Here is a 13,851-nt window from a genome sequence, read left to right as displayed (position 1 = left end):
CTACCTGGCTTATGAGTTTCCTCAGAGACAGCAGACTCCCATGGATCGCAGCTTCATGCACAGGAGTCCGATCAGACACAATATCTGTGGAAAAGGGAGGAAGGGGTTACATCCTTCGAATGTACTTTAGACCCAAAGGCTCATCCTTGCCCATCCACCAATAAAAGTCTAATGGGTCTTTTTGGATGGAGACGTTGGAGTCAATCAACCAAACTCCCATCAGGACTTCAGCATTTCTCCCCTCCATTAAAGTTTCCTGTACACGGTTTATTTGAAATGTCTAAGGAGCTAAAGAAAGAACTACAGCCAGTGTCCAAATTAAGGACAAAAGAGGTAGATTGGGATGACAGATGGGTTACTGTACTTCTACTTACACACTGATTTCAAAGGCAAATGGTCCATTTAGTTAAGTGAGAGCTTCACTAATTACCAACATTAATGTGTTACGCTGTGGTTGCCAGTCTAGTTTCCCGCGTGAAATACAAACTTTGGCATCACAGCAAACAGTGCCATAGACTAATAGTAGTAATCAAGTAATTACATACACCATTAGGCTTGGAATCAAATCTAAACAGAACCATATCTATTTATGGATTACCTCCTGTTCCAGAATCAAGTGCAAATTAGAGTTCAGTCTGACCTTGTTAACAGGGACATTATTTACCCCCCAAAGGCAGCATGCCGACGTGGTTAAGGGAAAGCTCTGAATTCAGACCCTCTTGTCTTCTGAGCTGTGGGTCCCTGGACAGGCCCTAAGCTTCAGTTTTCTTCTCTGCAAAGTGAGGACAGCAATATACTTACCCATGGCTTAATACCTATTAGCTACTATTCTTATCCTGCCCTAACGCTAAACAGAGAGTCTTGATTACATCCCATAATCATTGCTATTTAAAATAGCAAATTTGTTCCACAACTATATGGAAGGAACACACATTCTTAGGAAGGAAGCCTGTAAACTGTATCTGAACACATTAAATGCTTTCCTCTCTCTTTCTAATTGAGTGTGGATGTAATCTGAATGAGGTGCAGACCTGAATTTTTCTCATCTCAAACTGCGTCTAGTTTCCAGAACAAACGCAGGAAGTCAGAATGTGAGGAGGCTCGTCTGAGCTTGCTTCAGCTCCAACTCTGCCTGCTTAAGTAAACACCACTACACACAAATAAGACAGGATGCTCTGATGCTAGCCACGCCTTTTAAAGGAACTCCTATGTCCTAAAAGCTGAGAAGACCTGGACAACTTTGAAAGGCCCTAAAGGAGGAGGTGAGAACACTTCATACTTAACATGTGTTGGCTGAGGTCGGCCTGTTCCATGGAGCTAGCAATGTCCCGGAAAATCTGTCCCAGTGAGCAAATTACCATCCTTCCAGATGGATTTATGAAGCATGTAATAGGTAAGGGGAAGCTGAATGAACCCGCCTACACACTGCCCATCCAATGCTTTCCTTCTGGTCTCACTAAGGTACTTGAGGCACCTTAAGGCAAGTGGCTTTTCCTGCCTCCAAAACCTTATGCTCAGTAGAAACTCAGTGTCCTCAAAGCATTCTCTGAGGTTCCAAATTCTCTCAGGAAAAGCACTGCTGTCTCTAGCACTCACAGCCTACAATCCAGACTGCAGATTCAGAAAGATTTCTCTCGAAATTAGTATTAAAAGGACAATTAATTCTATCCTGTTGGTGCTAATGCAAAATACCATCCACACAAAACCTTGAGTGAGAAGAAAGAGCCAAAAATTGGAAAAGGTTTTGAACAGTCGTAAATAGATTTGCAAATGTACCCTTATGGATCACCGTGTGTGTGATGATTAATCTATTTTTCCAACCGTGGGCTCAGCTGCTAGGAAATAGAGCTGCCACATTCCTCAACCTTTCTTGAAGCTACCTCAGATAATTAGAGGTGACAGCCTCAACAGTCCAGGCAGGTAATTTGGGCCCTAAATAGTAAGTCTGTTCAGGTTTCATTAAAATGATGCAATTATATTATCAAGTGTAGGCAAAAATGGGCTCTACTTTCTATTCACTTGTCATGGAACCATTACTCCTATTTAGGGTAAATAAAGAATTATGTACTTCTCTGAGGAAAAAAAAAAAAAGGCTACTTAGGACTACTTCAGAATGTAGCATTTACCCGTTTCAGAATGGAGCAATGTACCCTGCTTCAGAATGTAGCATTTACAGAGCAGACTCTGCCTTTGAGAAGCACAGGGTGTTGTCCTGGTAGGTGGCTGACAATATCTATCTGTCTAACAGCTTTATTGAGTTATAATCGACATACTATACAACTCACCCACTTTAAGCCTATAATTCAGTGGTTTTTGGTATACTGATAGAGTTGTGCAACCATCACCACAATCAATTTCAGAACATTTCATCACCCCCAAAAGAAACCCCTTGCCCGTTAGCAGTCACTCCCCGTTTCTAGTACCTTCAACCTCTGGAAAACACTGATCCGCTTTCTATCTCTATGGATTTTCCCATTCTGGACTTTTCATATAAATAGAACCATACCATATGTGGTCCTCTGTGACTGGTTTCTTTCACTGGGCATACTGTTTCAAGGTTCATCCACATTGTAGTATGTATCAGTACTTCATCCCTTTTTATGGCCAAATAATATCCATTGCATAGATAGACCACAATTTATTAATGCATTAGTTGATGGACATTTGTGCTGTTTCTACTTCTTGGCTATTATTAATAATGCTGCTATGAACATTTATGTACACATTTTTGAGTAGATGTATCTTTTCAGTTCTGTTGGGTATACACCTAGGAATAGAACTGCTTGTATAATATGGTAACCCAGTGTTGAGCCTTCTGGGGAACTGTGGCTGGACCACTCGATATTCCCACCAGCAGTGTATGAGACTTTTCTTCCCGATTTAAAGTCAGTTTAGACTAGGGCTTGGAAAGGCTATCACAGTGTGCTTATATTCTTGCCCAGAAGAAAAACTTGGGCCCTTGTAAAACCAAAATTCATCTCAAATTTATACAAGGATTTTAACCTCAACAGGTCTCCGAACAATTGAGTGATTGTGTAAAGACTTAAAATTGTGACAACGAATGGTTGACATTTTTCCTAGCATTGAGAGCATGAATTATGCATGTGTGTATATATATATGTGTGTGTATGTATATGTGTATGTGTACATATACATATATATACATACAGTTTAGCAAACACAATAATTTGCAACATGGATTAGTCCACACACTTTCTTTAGCTCTTGAGAACACTAAGGAGATATCCAGGAGATGCCTCCCCAGGGTTGTCCAGAGCCCCCCCCCCAAGCAGGCAATGAGCTACAGGCTCAACACGTGTGAGTTACACCCAGAAGCAGCTTGGCCTGCCTTTCTGCTAACAACTGGAGAGAGCAGAATCAATGGCAAGGAGACCTTTTCCTACCAGAACACGGATGATGCATCCGTAGGAGACTATGGATGAAGGGGAGATTCAAGGTCACAATCCCCTTTCCACTGACCCCACCAAAGTCTTTGAAACTCAAGGGCCATAATCAGTATATAACATATTATCCAAGCCCTTGGTATATATGAAAGATTCTTCCCCAACACTGTTCAGCCAGGGTCTACTGGTTTTACTGCCCAAAAAATAGATACTAAACGAGGTCAATGGCAACCAGGAACTCATGGCTAAATGGGGCCAGGGAGATCTCCTAATGAAACCACTCCATAAGTCCACCAATTAGCGCCATTAAACTTAACTTTTCTTTTAAATTGAGTCTCCATCAAACTTACAACACATTAGGAAAGCTGCCATTTCCTTTTTATTGCCATTTCTGGAATGATTTTTAAAATTTTCATTATTTCAGAAGAGATTTAAAATGCACTAATTGGTACATTCTAAAAAGATCTATTAACGGAGCCATGCGAGCCCCCAGTGAATGCTGGGCCGTAGCATAAATCTATCTATCCTGGGCAACATTTTGCAAGGTCAAGGGGTAAACAGAGAGGTTGGGTTTCTGTGAAACGGCGGAAGCATTTGCTTTCAGTCTTTGGGATGTGATAGGGGAGGAATGAGCCCAGCCTATCTGAGGTCTCTGACTCCCAACCTGTATTCATCCTCCAGCCTCAGTCCCAAGTCATCAGGCTGTGCATTGGCCATTGGCACTTTCACGTTCAAAATAGAACTCCTTATCCTTCCTTCCTCACTCTGCTCCCAAGCCAGCTCCTCTTCCCAACTTCTGTCTTATCTAGACTGCATATCTGACATTAATTTAGGCTTAAAAACTTTACAATTTTGGCTGATTTCTCTCCTTTAGCTCCAACATAGCCTGCGTTTTTCTTTCTTTTGAAATGATCACTTATTTGTGCTTCTCTGTCATTTCCAAGTTTGGTCCAAATGCAAGGTTCATGCTTGGATTAGTGCAGTGGTTCTCAAAGTGTGGCAGGGGCTCTGAGGGTGGGGCCTAGCCATCTGCATTTTATCAAACCCTCCAGGTGACGCTGATGCACGTGAGAGTTTGAGAACCTGTGAGTTAGTGCTGGAATTTCCCATGAGCCCTCCACAATCCATCCTGACTGTGGCTACCAGTTTAATTTACTTACAGTCTGCATGATTGCCAGGTCTCTGCTCTAGAATCATCGATGGCTCCAAATTCCCTGCCTCATGAAGGTTAAATTCTGCCACCCAGCTTTTGAAGGCTCATTATCACGTTTCATCTCTCCAAACTTTTTGCGAGACTCCCTAAGACACTCTGCATTCTAGCTGTGACCGTGTGTTCACTTTTTAAGTACCATATATACTGGGAGTGCCAAAAAAAAAAGTATACAACCAGAGTTGTATTAGGACCTCTAGAAACCCTAGTGAACATCAACATAATACTTAGTTGTAAAATAAGCATGCGGAAGTCAAGCGAACTGCTGATTCTTTCCCCAATTGATTGGTTCACTGCTTTAAAAATATATTTATCAAATTCATTTTAAAAAGTGATTTCGTGTGCCACTCTCTTTTCTACTGCTCCAAGTCTATGCTCAATAATCTAGTTCTGCCTTTTCAGATACAAATCCTATTCACTGTTCTGCTCATTTTACAAGCAAAATGGGATAAATGAATGAATGAGCAGTCTTACCTATTCAGTAAGTCCAAGGAAAGGCACTGTGTATTTTATTCCTTATATTTTCCCCCCTTTCGGCCCCCATACAGTAGGAAATTAATAAGCCCTAGCTGACTGCAGGGTCCCTGCATAAGTCCCTTTGATTGCAAGTGTTCAGGGCACCCTACCAGGGTGCTGGATATAACAGTCTCCCCTCTAATGCCTACACCCAGTTTTCAGAATCCTTTCAGTTAGCAGCCACCTGCTGAATTCTCATAGGAAAGGGCTGTTGCCTGGAGGTGTGAATCTCTATACATTAGCAAAGACACAACCTGACAGGAGAGACTCATACCTGTAAGACACTTCTCCAAAGGTTAAAAAAAAAAGGCTCCTTTTAAAGTGAATCGATCGTGTTTGAACATGCTTCATAAACCCAGCCCCACCTAAATGCCAAATACCTAAAACCTTTTGAACCAAAGTTTTAGCAGCCTGCACAAATGTTCCTATTTATAAGTAACTTATAAACCTCCAATGTCATGTAAGTGATACATTTGACCTTTAGAGCTGAAGTTTTTACTGGAGAATAAACTCTGACAGTTGATTTTCTATGGTCTATAGGACTCTGCACATAGAGGTGTACACATTTTTGAACAACCCTGTAAAGGATATACGCTCACAAGCTATGGACATCGGTCCAATAAGTGCCCCATGGACTCCTCTCAGATGGAGCCACTGAAATTGTCCAGCCCTGTTCCCTCTCCGTTAAACAACCTCTCCCCAGCACTTTGATTCCACAGCCCCTAGACTCACGGCCCATCAATGGATTCGCAAGGCGCCTGGGGTCAGGAGGGCCTCTTGGCTTCTTCAGGGGCTTGCTGCCGGTCCTGTCCCGTGGAGCAGCATCCCTGGTGCTGTCCTGGGCTGAACAAGTTCTGCGTTCCATTTCAATGGCTTGTGAAAAGTTTCAATCCCATGTTTCTGCTCCTGAGAAATTCCGGCGCTGCGGCTGGCCGAGCTGCACCGTCCTGGTCAGACAGTAGAGAACAGGCGTCTGCAACAGAGAACAGAACAGACAGGGTAATCCAAGTGCTGCTTGTGGTCAGACGCACGCACGCACGCACGCGCAGGCTCCACCTAGTTGGCTGGAGGCTGGCCAAAGCCCACTGACAGCGCCCCAGCCCCAAGTCTACAAAGTAGCTGATGTCACGTCCTTTCCAAAACTGAGACCAATCAGTGAGGAAGCCTTGGGGTTTTCAGGAAGGAAACAAAGTTTGTAAATTTTGGAGCGTGAAGGAACAGAGTGGGGGTGTAGGAAACCTTGCTCCTTACTGCGGCCTTGTTCCCCCCTGCCAGGATCCCTTCGTTATTTGGGGGCTTCTTGTGGAGACAAGCCCCAGAACCCAAGAGCACAGAAAGCTGGTGTTGCTGCAGCCGTGCTGATCTGCTCACTCAGCAACATGCCCAGCGCGCCCTGGCCATCTGCACATGTGGTTCCAATTTTTCTGGGAGTTTCTTATGGGGAAATGTATCTATATGTTACAAACATGCAGCTTTGGAAAGCACTTGTTTTCTTTCTTCTAACTGCAAGGATTTCATTAAATGCCCTGCTTCACCCTTCCTCCACACATTATATTTTAACTTCTAAGTAAATAATTAATGGTTGTTATTGGAAAAACGGATTGCTGGCTGGCATGGGGGCATGGAAGAGACCTACCATCTTTGTTAAATATAAAAAGTTTTACTTTGTGAAGGCTTTGCCTTTACAACACATTTGGGGCTTTGCACATGTGTCTTTGCAGATACACCATTTCCCCTCACCCCTGGGTGCTGGTTCAGGCTGCCGGCCACTCTTAGACTCCGGCTACTTCTCTTTTCCAGGTGGCAGGGGAGTTTTCTTCCCGTTTGGGAAGGCACTTGAGTGAGTCTTAAGCACAGTCTGGCTGTGAAATGGCAGACTGTTTTTAAATGCCCAAGATGCAGCCTCACTGTTTCAGATTTATGCATCCTCAGTTGAAAGACATGGTAACTATTGTTAACAGTTTGAGGAGAGTCCTTCACATTTTATACTGCATCTCCATGTGATGCTTATGTATGCACATTTATCCCCTAACATTTGTCACATAATTGTCATTGTATTACATTGTTCTATGCTTTTTACACTTATTTGTCTTGGGGATCTTTCCATTTCAAGCATATATAGCTTTCGTTAGTCACTACTGCAAATATTTCATTATTTTCCCAAGACATAGGCAGAATGTTACCATTTCCTTTACGACTGCAAGAATACTGCACTCCATATTTTTGTACATATGGCTTTGTGCACACGTGCAAATATTTCTGGAGGGCAGATTCCTAAGCGTGAAAATGCTGCTCATACACATGGTAATTTCTCTAGAACTAAAGACAGGATGGAGTAAAAGTCAAAATGAAAAATTATGAATGAGTTTAGTATGAGTTTAGTACATTGCATCACTGACGATTTCTTGGCTGATATTATACCACAGTTTTACAAAGCTATAGGGGATCTCTGTATTATTTCTTTTTTTAATTCAAGTTTATTGGGGTGACAATTGTTAGTAAAATTACATAGATTGCAGGTGTGCAATTCTGTATCACATCATCTATAAATTACATTGTGTGTTCACCACCCGGAGTCAGTTCTCTTTCCATCACCATGTATTTGATCCCTTTTACCCTCATCTCCCACCCCCCACCCCCTTACCCTCTGGTAACCACTAAACTATTGTCTGTGTCTATCAGTTTTGTTTCTCATTTGTTTGTCTTGTTCTTTTGTTGTTTTTGGTTTATATACCACATATCAGTGAAATCATATGGTTCTGTATTATTTCTTACAATTGCATGTGAACCTACAATTATCTCAAAATAAATTTCAGTTTGAAAAAGGGGTTGTTCACTTGAAATTGAGATAAACACTCTCAAATTGCCCTCCCACCCTATTTGCAGAATTAACCGAGAAAGCCATGAGCACATGCATTGTTCACTACTCCATCAGGAAAGATTTGAAAACCGATAAAACACGTATTTGGCAGAGAGGAAGAAGTTTACTCCCAACTAGACTGGATGACAAGGACTTAACAGAGGGGCACAATGGTTCCCGGAAGCTGGAACCCATCACCATTCTTTTAGAGCAAAATCTTCATGGTACAGCTTCTTTGTTTACCTTTAATTAAATTCCAAGGAGATAAGGCTTTTCCATATTCAAATTTAAGTTTACTGTCCAAAACGACAATAAAGATTTCCAGGCTGTTGCCTTAGTACCTAGTAGGGAATTAATCAGCTTTTAATCTTCTGATTATATTTATAATGCTGATCAACACTTGTGAATATTGGAAAATGGGAACTGATTTTTTCCAATTGTTTAGCAACCGTTCTAGTCAGGAATTGGAAAACCATTACCAGAGAAGCTCATGCATTTTTAAGTATCTGTATGAGGATAAAGCTGAATTACATGTGTATGAGCTGTGATTATAGAGAAATCGTTTGACTTAACGGTGAGTCATAAGACAAGAACAATCTTACCCCTTCTTGAGAGTCCTGGTGTGTATGTTCAGGAAACTTGGCCCAGATTAGGTAAGAATTATGGCCTGCAGCTGCTGTAAGTAGCCAGCCACTCCTTTTCAAGTGCAGTCTTAACACCAGCCAGCCTCTGCCCCGGCCCTCACCTAGCTGTCCATTGTTGACATCACACATGGATTATGACTCTTTCCTCCTGAGGCCTTGGGGAGCCCTAAAAGTCACCTCCCATCAGTCAACGTGGGCCCAGGAGCTGAAACCTCCTGTCATTCCAGTTAGCACTTTTTTCTAGCACAAAACATTTAAAACCTAAAAGGAACACACCTTCTCTGAAAATTTGGAATGATCTGCTTTTCCTGCATATCTGTTTCAGTTGTTCTTGCATAACTGGCCCTGCATGCTGGGCTCTCTGAGGTTGCTACCGTGTTTCCCTGAAAATAAGACCTCACCGGAAAATAAGCCCTAGCATGCTTTTTCAGGATGACATCCCCTGAACATGAGCCCTAATGCGTCTTTTGGAGCAAACCTTAATATAAGATCCGGTCTTATTTTTGGGGAAACACGGTACTTTAAAAAGCAGTCACTCATTCCTACCCCTTCTAGGAGTATAATAACATTCCAACAAGGATGTGTGTTTAAAAATCTGGCATAATACAGTATTCTTGAGGAAACAGACAAATTAAAATTGAGACAGTCTATGTAACAATGGGACTGGATTCTTCAAAAATGCCAATGGCACAAAGCACAAAAGGTGGGGGAAGTCTTTCCAGATGAAAAGACTTGATAACTAAATGTGATGCATGATCCTTGGTTGGATCCTTATGGGGGGAACAAGACAAAAAAGAGCTCAGTGCCACAATCATGGAAATTTAAATATGAATGTATATCAGATAAACACTGTGCATTAATGTCAAACTTCCCGCACGTGATCACTGCAGCACGTTACGTACAAGGATCTACGTGTTCCTGCCTGGGAGATGCACGCTGAAGTGCTTAGAGCAGAGCCATATGGGAGTGGGATGCAAAGGGAGAAATGTACATCCCTATGTACACATTTTGCATCAAAGAGAAAAAGTTAATGCAAGTTCTATAGTCAAAACACGAGTGTATATATATGAAGCCCGCATTGCTCAATCTGTTCGCAATCCACTGTCATTCCTTAGAAGCCCAACAGCCACATGTCCCAGAACCTCAGGCTGATTAGAAATGCTGTTCTCATTGCACGATTATACAGGGTCATAAAACAAACAAGAGACTGTCTTAAAATTTTTTGATGTTTTAGTTATCATGGGTTTTTTCCCTTAATATTGAATTTTTAAAATCCAGCACTAAAATATTTATCTGATGACTGTGTTTTTCAATGCCTCCTTCCATTGCCTCATCCTAATCCTAGCCCTGGTGAAGAGTCTTGGTGTGCATGGTTTACTCACAAATGGTTCATTTAGAAAATGTTTGTATATGTACTAATTATACATGTATATATATATTATATATATGTATATATTATATAGGTATGTGTATACACATGCATACACATATGTACCGCATTTCCCCGAAAATCAGACCTAGCCGGACAATCAGCTCTAATGCGTCTTTTGGAGCAAAAATTAATATAAGACCCGGTATTATATTACATTATATTTTATTATATTAAAGACACGGTATTATATTATATTATACCCAGTATTATAGTATTAGTATAACACCCAGTCTTTATTAGATTATATTATATATTACCCTATATTATATTATATTACATCCAGTCTTATAGTAAAATAAGACGACGTCTTATATTAATTTTTGCTCCAAAAGACGCATTAGAGCTGATGGTCTGGCTAGGTCTTATTTTCAGGGAAACAAGGTATATGTACATATACATACAAACATATGTACATATACACATACATAGAGACAGGCAAATGTTGCAAAATGCTAACAATTGGTGAACTGAGATGATGGATGTAAAAATATTCATTGTATTATTCTTGCAATTTTTTCTGTAAGCTGGAAAATTTTCAAGATATAAAAACCTATATAATTTTACTAACCATTGTTACCCCAATAAATTTTAATTAAAAACAAGGTTAAAAAAAGAAATAACAACGGTGGAGGAAGAAAAATTAATAAATGAAAATGAAAACCTGACATCCTTTTTTTACAGGTTAAACTCATGTTAAAATTTGAAGCTGTTATTCTGAGTATGACCGTGTATTCGTCCTAGTACACACTCTGCTAAAGGAAGATGATGATATATTCTGCACGCGAATGTCCGTGCAGGAGCAGCCCCTGGCAATGATTTGTGACGGGAAAACGTGAGGTTCAGAACATTCTCCCCTGACAAGCTGTGATTATTCAACAATTCATCCCTCACCATGACAGCTTCAGGCAATGTTTCTGAAGCATCAGCTGTTCTCTTTGTGTTAAGTGTATAAAATCTTAGCAATGAGCATTGTTACTGAAAAAAAAATCACCTGTAAACCTCAGGTAGATTTGACATGGCCTTATTACAAATATCAGGAAGAAGAATTACTTGGGGAAAAACAGTTACTTAATAAAATATTAACAAAAAACTTAGAGATGTCGATGATATATTCAACCTTTTAAATAATTTAAGGGATTTTGAAAGAGTTGAGGCTTAAATCTTCAAGAGACACAGGCAAGCTTATTTTTTTGAAAAATAATGGGTCAAGGCAGATAATGGATACAGTCAGATAAATAATGGATAGATAGATGCTAGACAGGCACATGGTAGATAGATATATTAGATGTCTGTATATAGACAGATGGCATATGGATAGGTAATATTGGGTATTGGGTTATTAAAATGTATTTCCCTTAAAATGATTGTGGATATACTTTAAATTATTTTAAACTATTATTTCAAATAGTCTTCTTAATCAGTAAATACCACTTCAAATATTTTCTAAGAAATACTTCAAACATTTAAAAAGATTTATTAAAAACTGAAGTTCACACTAGTATTATTTATAATAAGAAATTAGAAATAATCTAAGTACCCAGCAACATGGAACTAGCTAAGGAATATGATCCAACCATTTAAAAGGATAGTGTAAAAGGGTTTGAAACTTAGAAAATCATTATAGTATGGTTTGTGGGAAGAACAGAAATCAAAAATAGGTTTATAATAGGATCACTATGTTAAATCAGGCAAAGAAACCAAAACCAAACCAAAACAAAACCACGATGTACTGAAAAGTCACTAATACCTTAACAGTAAAAATTAATAAATATTACATACATGAATAGTTCTTGTAAAATGCAGTCACCCCGCCAGGGACCTTGCCTAATCACCTTATCTAAAATAGTAGCTCTCGCCGTCACTGCTTACCCTCATCTGCTTCATTTTTCTTATCACTTCCTGACATGACGATATACATGTATGTGTTGCTTATTTCTTGCTGCCGACACTAACACATAAGCTTTACTAGGGCAAGGACCATGTTTATCCTTTTCATAGTCTCTGTCAGTGTCTGGCACATAATAGAAGCTGAGTAAAAACAGTTGAACAAATTAATTGAGAAGTTATCCAAGAGCACTTCAAATATGATTGACATTATACAAAAAACAGTATACCATTTGGGGAATCAACCATCCCACATCCTATAAAAATGAAATAATCTATAATAGTGTCAAGAATCCCCAAAAGCAAGCAATTATAATCTCATATAAACCAGATGATTCGTCTGATGGTCTAATTCTAGTTTGATGGGATGTGGGACTCAAAGGGAAGTGAAAGACTAGCTCCTGTCCAAGCTCTACATTCATAAATCATAAAACATCGCAGTAACTCCAAGATGCAGGGATTGAGACCTGTTCTGTATCCACATCCTTCTGGAATGAAAAGGATCAGTTCTGGGACTCAGTTCAGGATTAAAGAGCACACTCCCCGCCAAACACACACACACATTCTTACCAGACTGGTGGGGTCCATACGAAGCATTTGTGAAATCCACGGTCGGCAGTTTCAGGAAGTGGAGGAAATAGCAGCATTCCCAAGTTCCTTGGGCCTACAGGCAGACCGAGTATCATAGGACATCCTGGGGCTTAACACAGAGCTCAGACATGCAGCAAGATGCAGGATGACCAAAAAAATGCCCTCAGCAGAACACTTTGAAGATAGAAAGCCTCCAGTTCCTGAATGTTCTATGATATGCGTTTTAATTTATCAGTATTTTCCTTTAAAGTGACTGCCTTTAATATCATGCTTAGAAAACACCTTCCCTTTCATGTATATCCATGAACATTTTATTCTAGTGTTTATATCATCATTTAAAAACTTTTAACATTTAAAAAAAAACCTAGATTCGTTTTTGAAATATGATGTAAAATACGAATTTAACCTTTTCCCCAAATAGTTAACTAATTAAGATTAACTTATTTGATGTTCCAAAGTTGGGAAAATGAGAAAAAGGTCTAGAATAGTGCTAACAGAAATATGATGCTAGCGATATGTATAATTTCAAATTGTATTGTAGTCACATTTCAAAAGTAAAATGGGGAAATAATTTTAATAATACATTTTAGTTAACCTAATATATTCAAAATATTGTCATTTCAATGTGTAATCAACACCAAAATAATAAAATAATTCTTATTTTTTGTACAGAATCTACATGTGGTGTGTATTTTAGACTCACAGCACATCTGCATTCATCCTAGCCACATTTCAACTGCTCAGTAGCCACATGTGGTGAGTGGCTTCCATACTGAAGAGCACAGGTTTAGAGCAGTTCTCTCTCTCAGCACTACAGACATTTCGGACCTGACAATTCTTTGCTGTGGGGAGCTGCCCCGTGCCTTCTAAAATGATCAGCTGCACCTCTGACCTCCACACACTGTATGTCAGTAGCACCCATCCCTCAGTTGTTGCAACCAAAAATGCCTCCAGACTTTGCCAAATGTACCTGAGGGGGGTGGAGGTAGCCTACAACTGTCCCCAGTTGAGAATCAAAAGTCTAGAAAAACTGGAAAAATAATACGTTTGGAACAAATCATAGGATCATCTGAGAGAAAGTGTTCTTTTTAGAAGCTAATACCACTATAGTCACTAAACCATGACAGAAGTACTTACAACAATTAAAAGTCTATCCAATTTTCATGTCCTAAATTCACAAAAAGGAGAAGGAGAGATCGCAGGAGGGGAAGGGGCTGGGAAGAAGAAAAAGGAGAGGTAGAAGAAGAGAAAAAAAGAGGAGAGGAAGGCTGCTTTTCGAGTATACCTTTGTGCTTATTTTGGGCCCCTAC

The 13,851-nt window shown here is 39.9% G+C and overlaps 1 protein-coding gene across 2 annotated transcripts in view; it reads right to left on the bottom strand.

Moving 5' to 3' along the window:
* The window catches only part of ASB9 (ankyrin repeat and SOCS box containing 9), a 32,043-nt gene extending 19,394 nt beyond the window's left edge, over positions 1-12,649 (bottom strand). Inside the window, exons 1-3 of one of the 2 annotated variants that reach the window (XM_033118787.1) lie at positions 12,521-12,649; positions 5,863-6,103; positions 5-84 (exon numbers count right to left, since the gene is read on the bottom strand). In XM_033118787.1, coding sequence (XP_032974678.1) covers positions 5-84; positions 5,863-5,995 — 213 coding nt within the window. In that variant the 5' untranslated portion in view covers positions 5,996-6,103; positions 12,521-12,649. Of the gene's footprint in view, positions 1-4; positions 85-5,862; positions 6,104-11,935; positions 12,061-12,520 lie in introns of those variants that run through there. The other variant, XM_033118788.1, reaches the window with a different exon arrangement.
* Between the last annotated feature and the right edge of the window lie 1,202 nt (positions 12,650-13,851).

Source organism: Rhinolophus ferrumequinum, chromosome X, assembly GCF_004115265.2.
Source record: "Rhinolophus ferrumequinum isolate MPI-CBG mRhiFer1 chromosome X, mRhiFer1_v1.p, whole genome shotgun sequence".
NCBI lineage: Eukaryota > Metazoa > Chordata > Mammalia > Chiroptera > Rhinolophidae > Rhinolophus > Rhinolophus ferrumequinum.
This window is presented reverse-complemented; position numbering and strand designations above follow the sequence as displayed.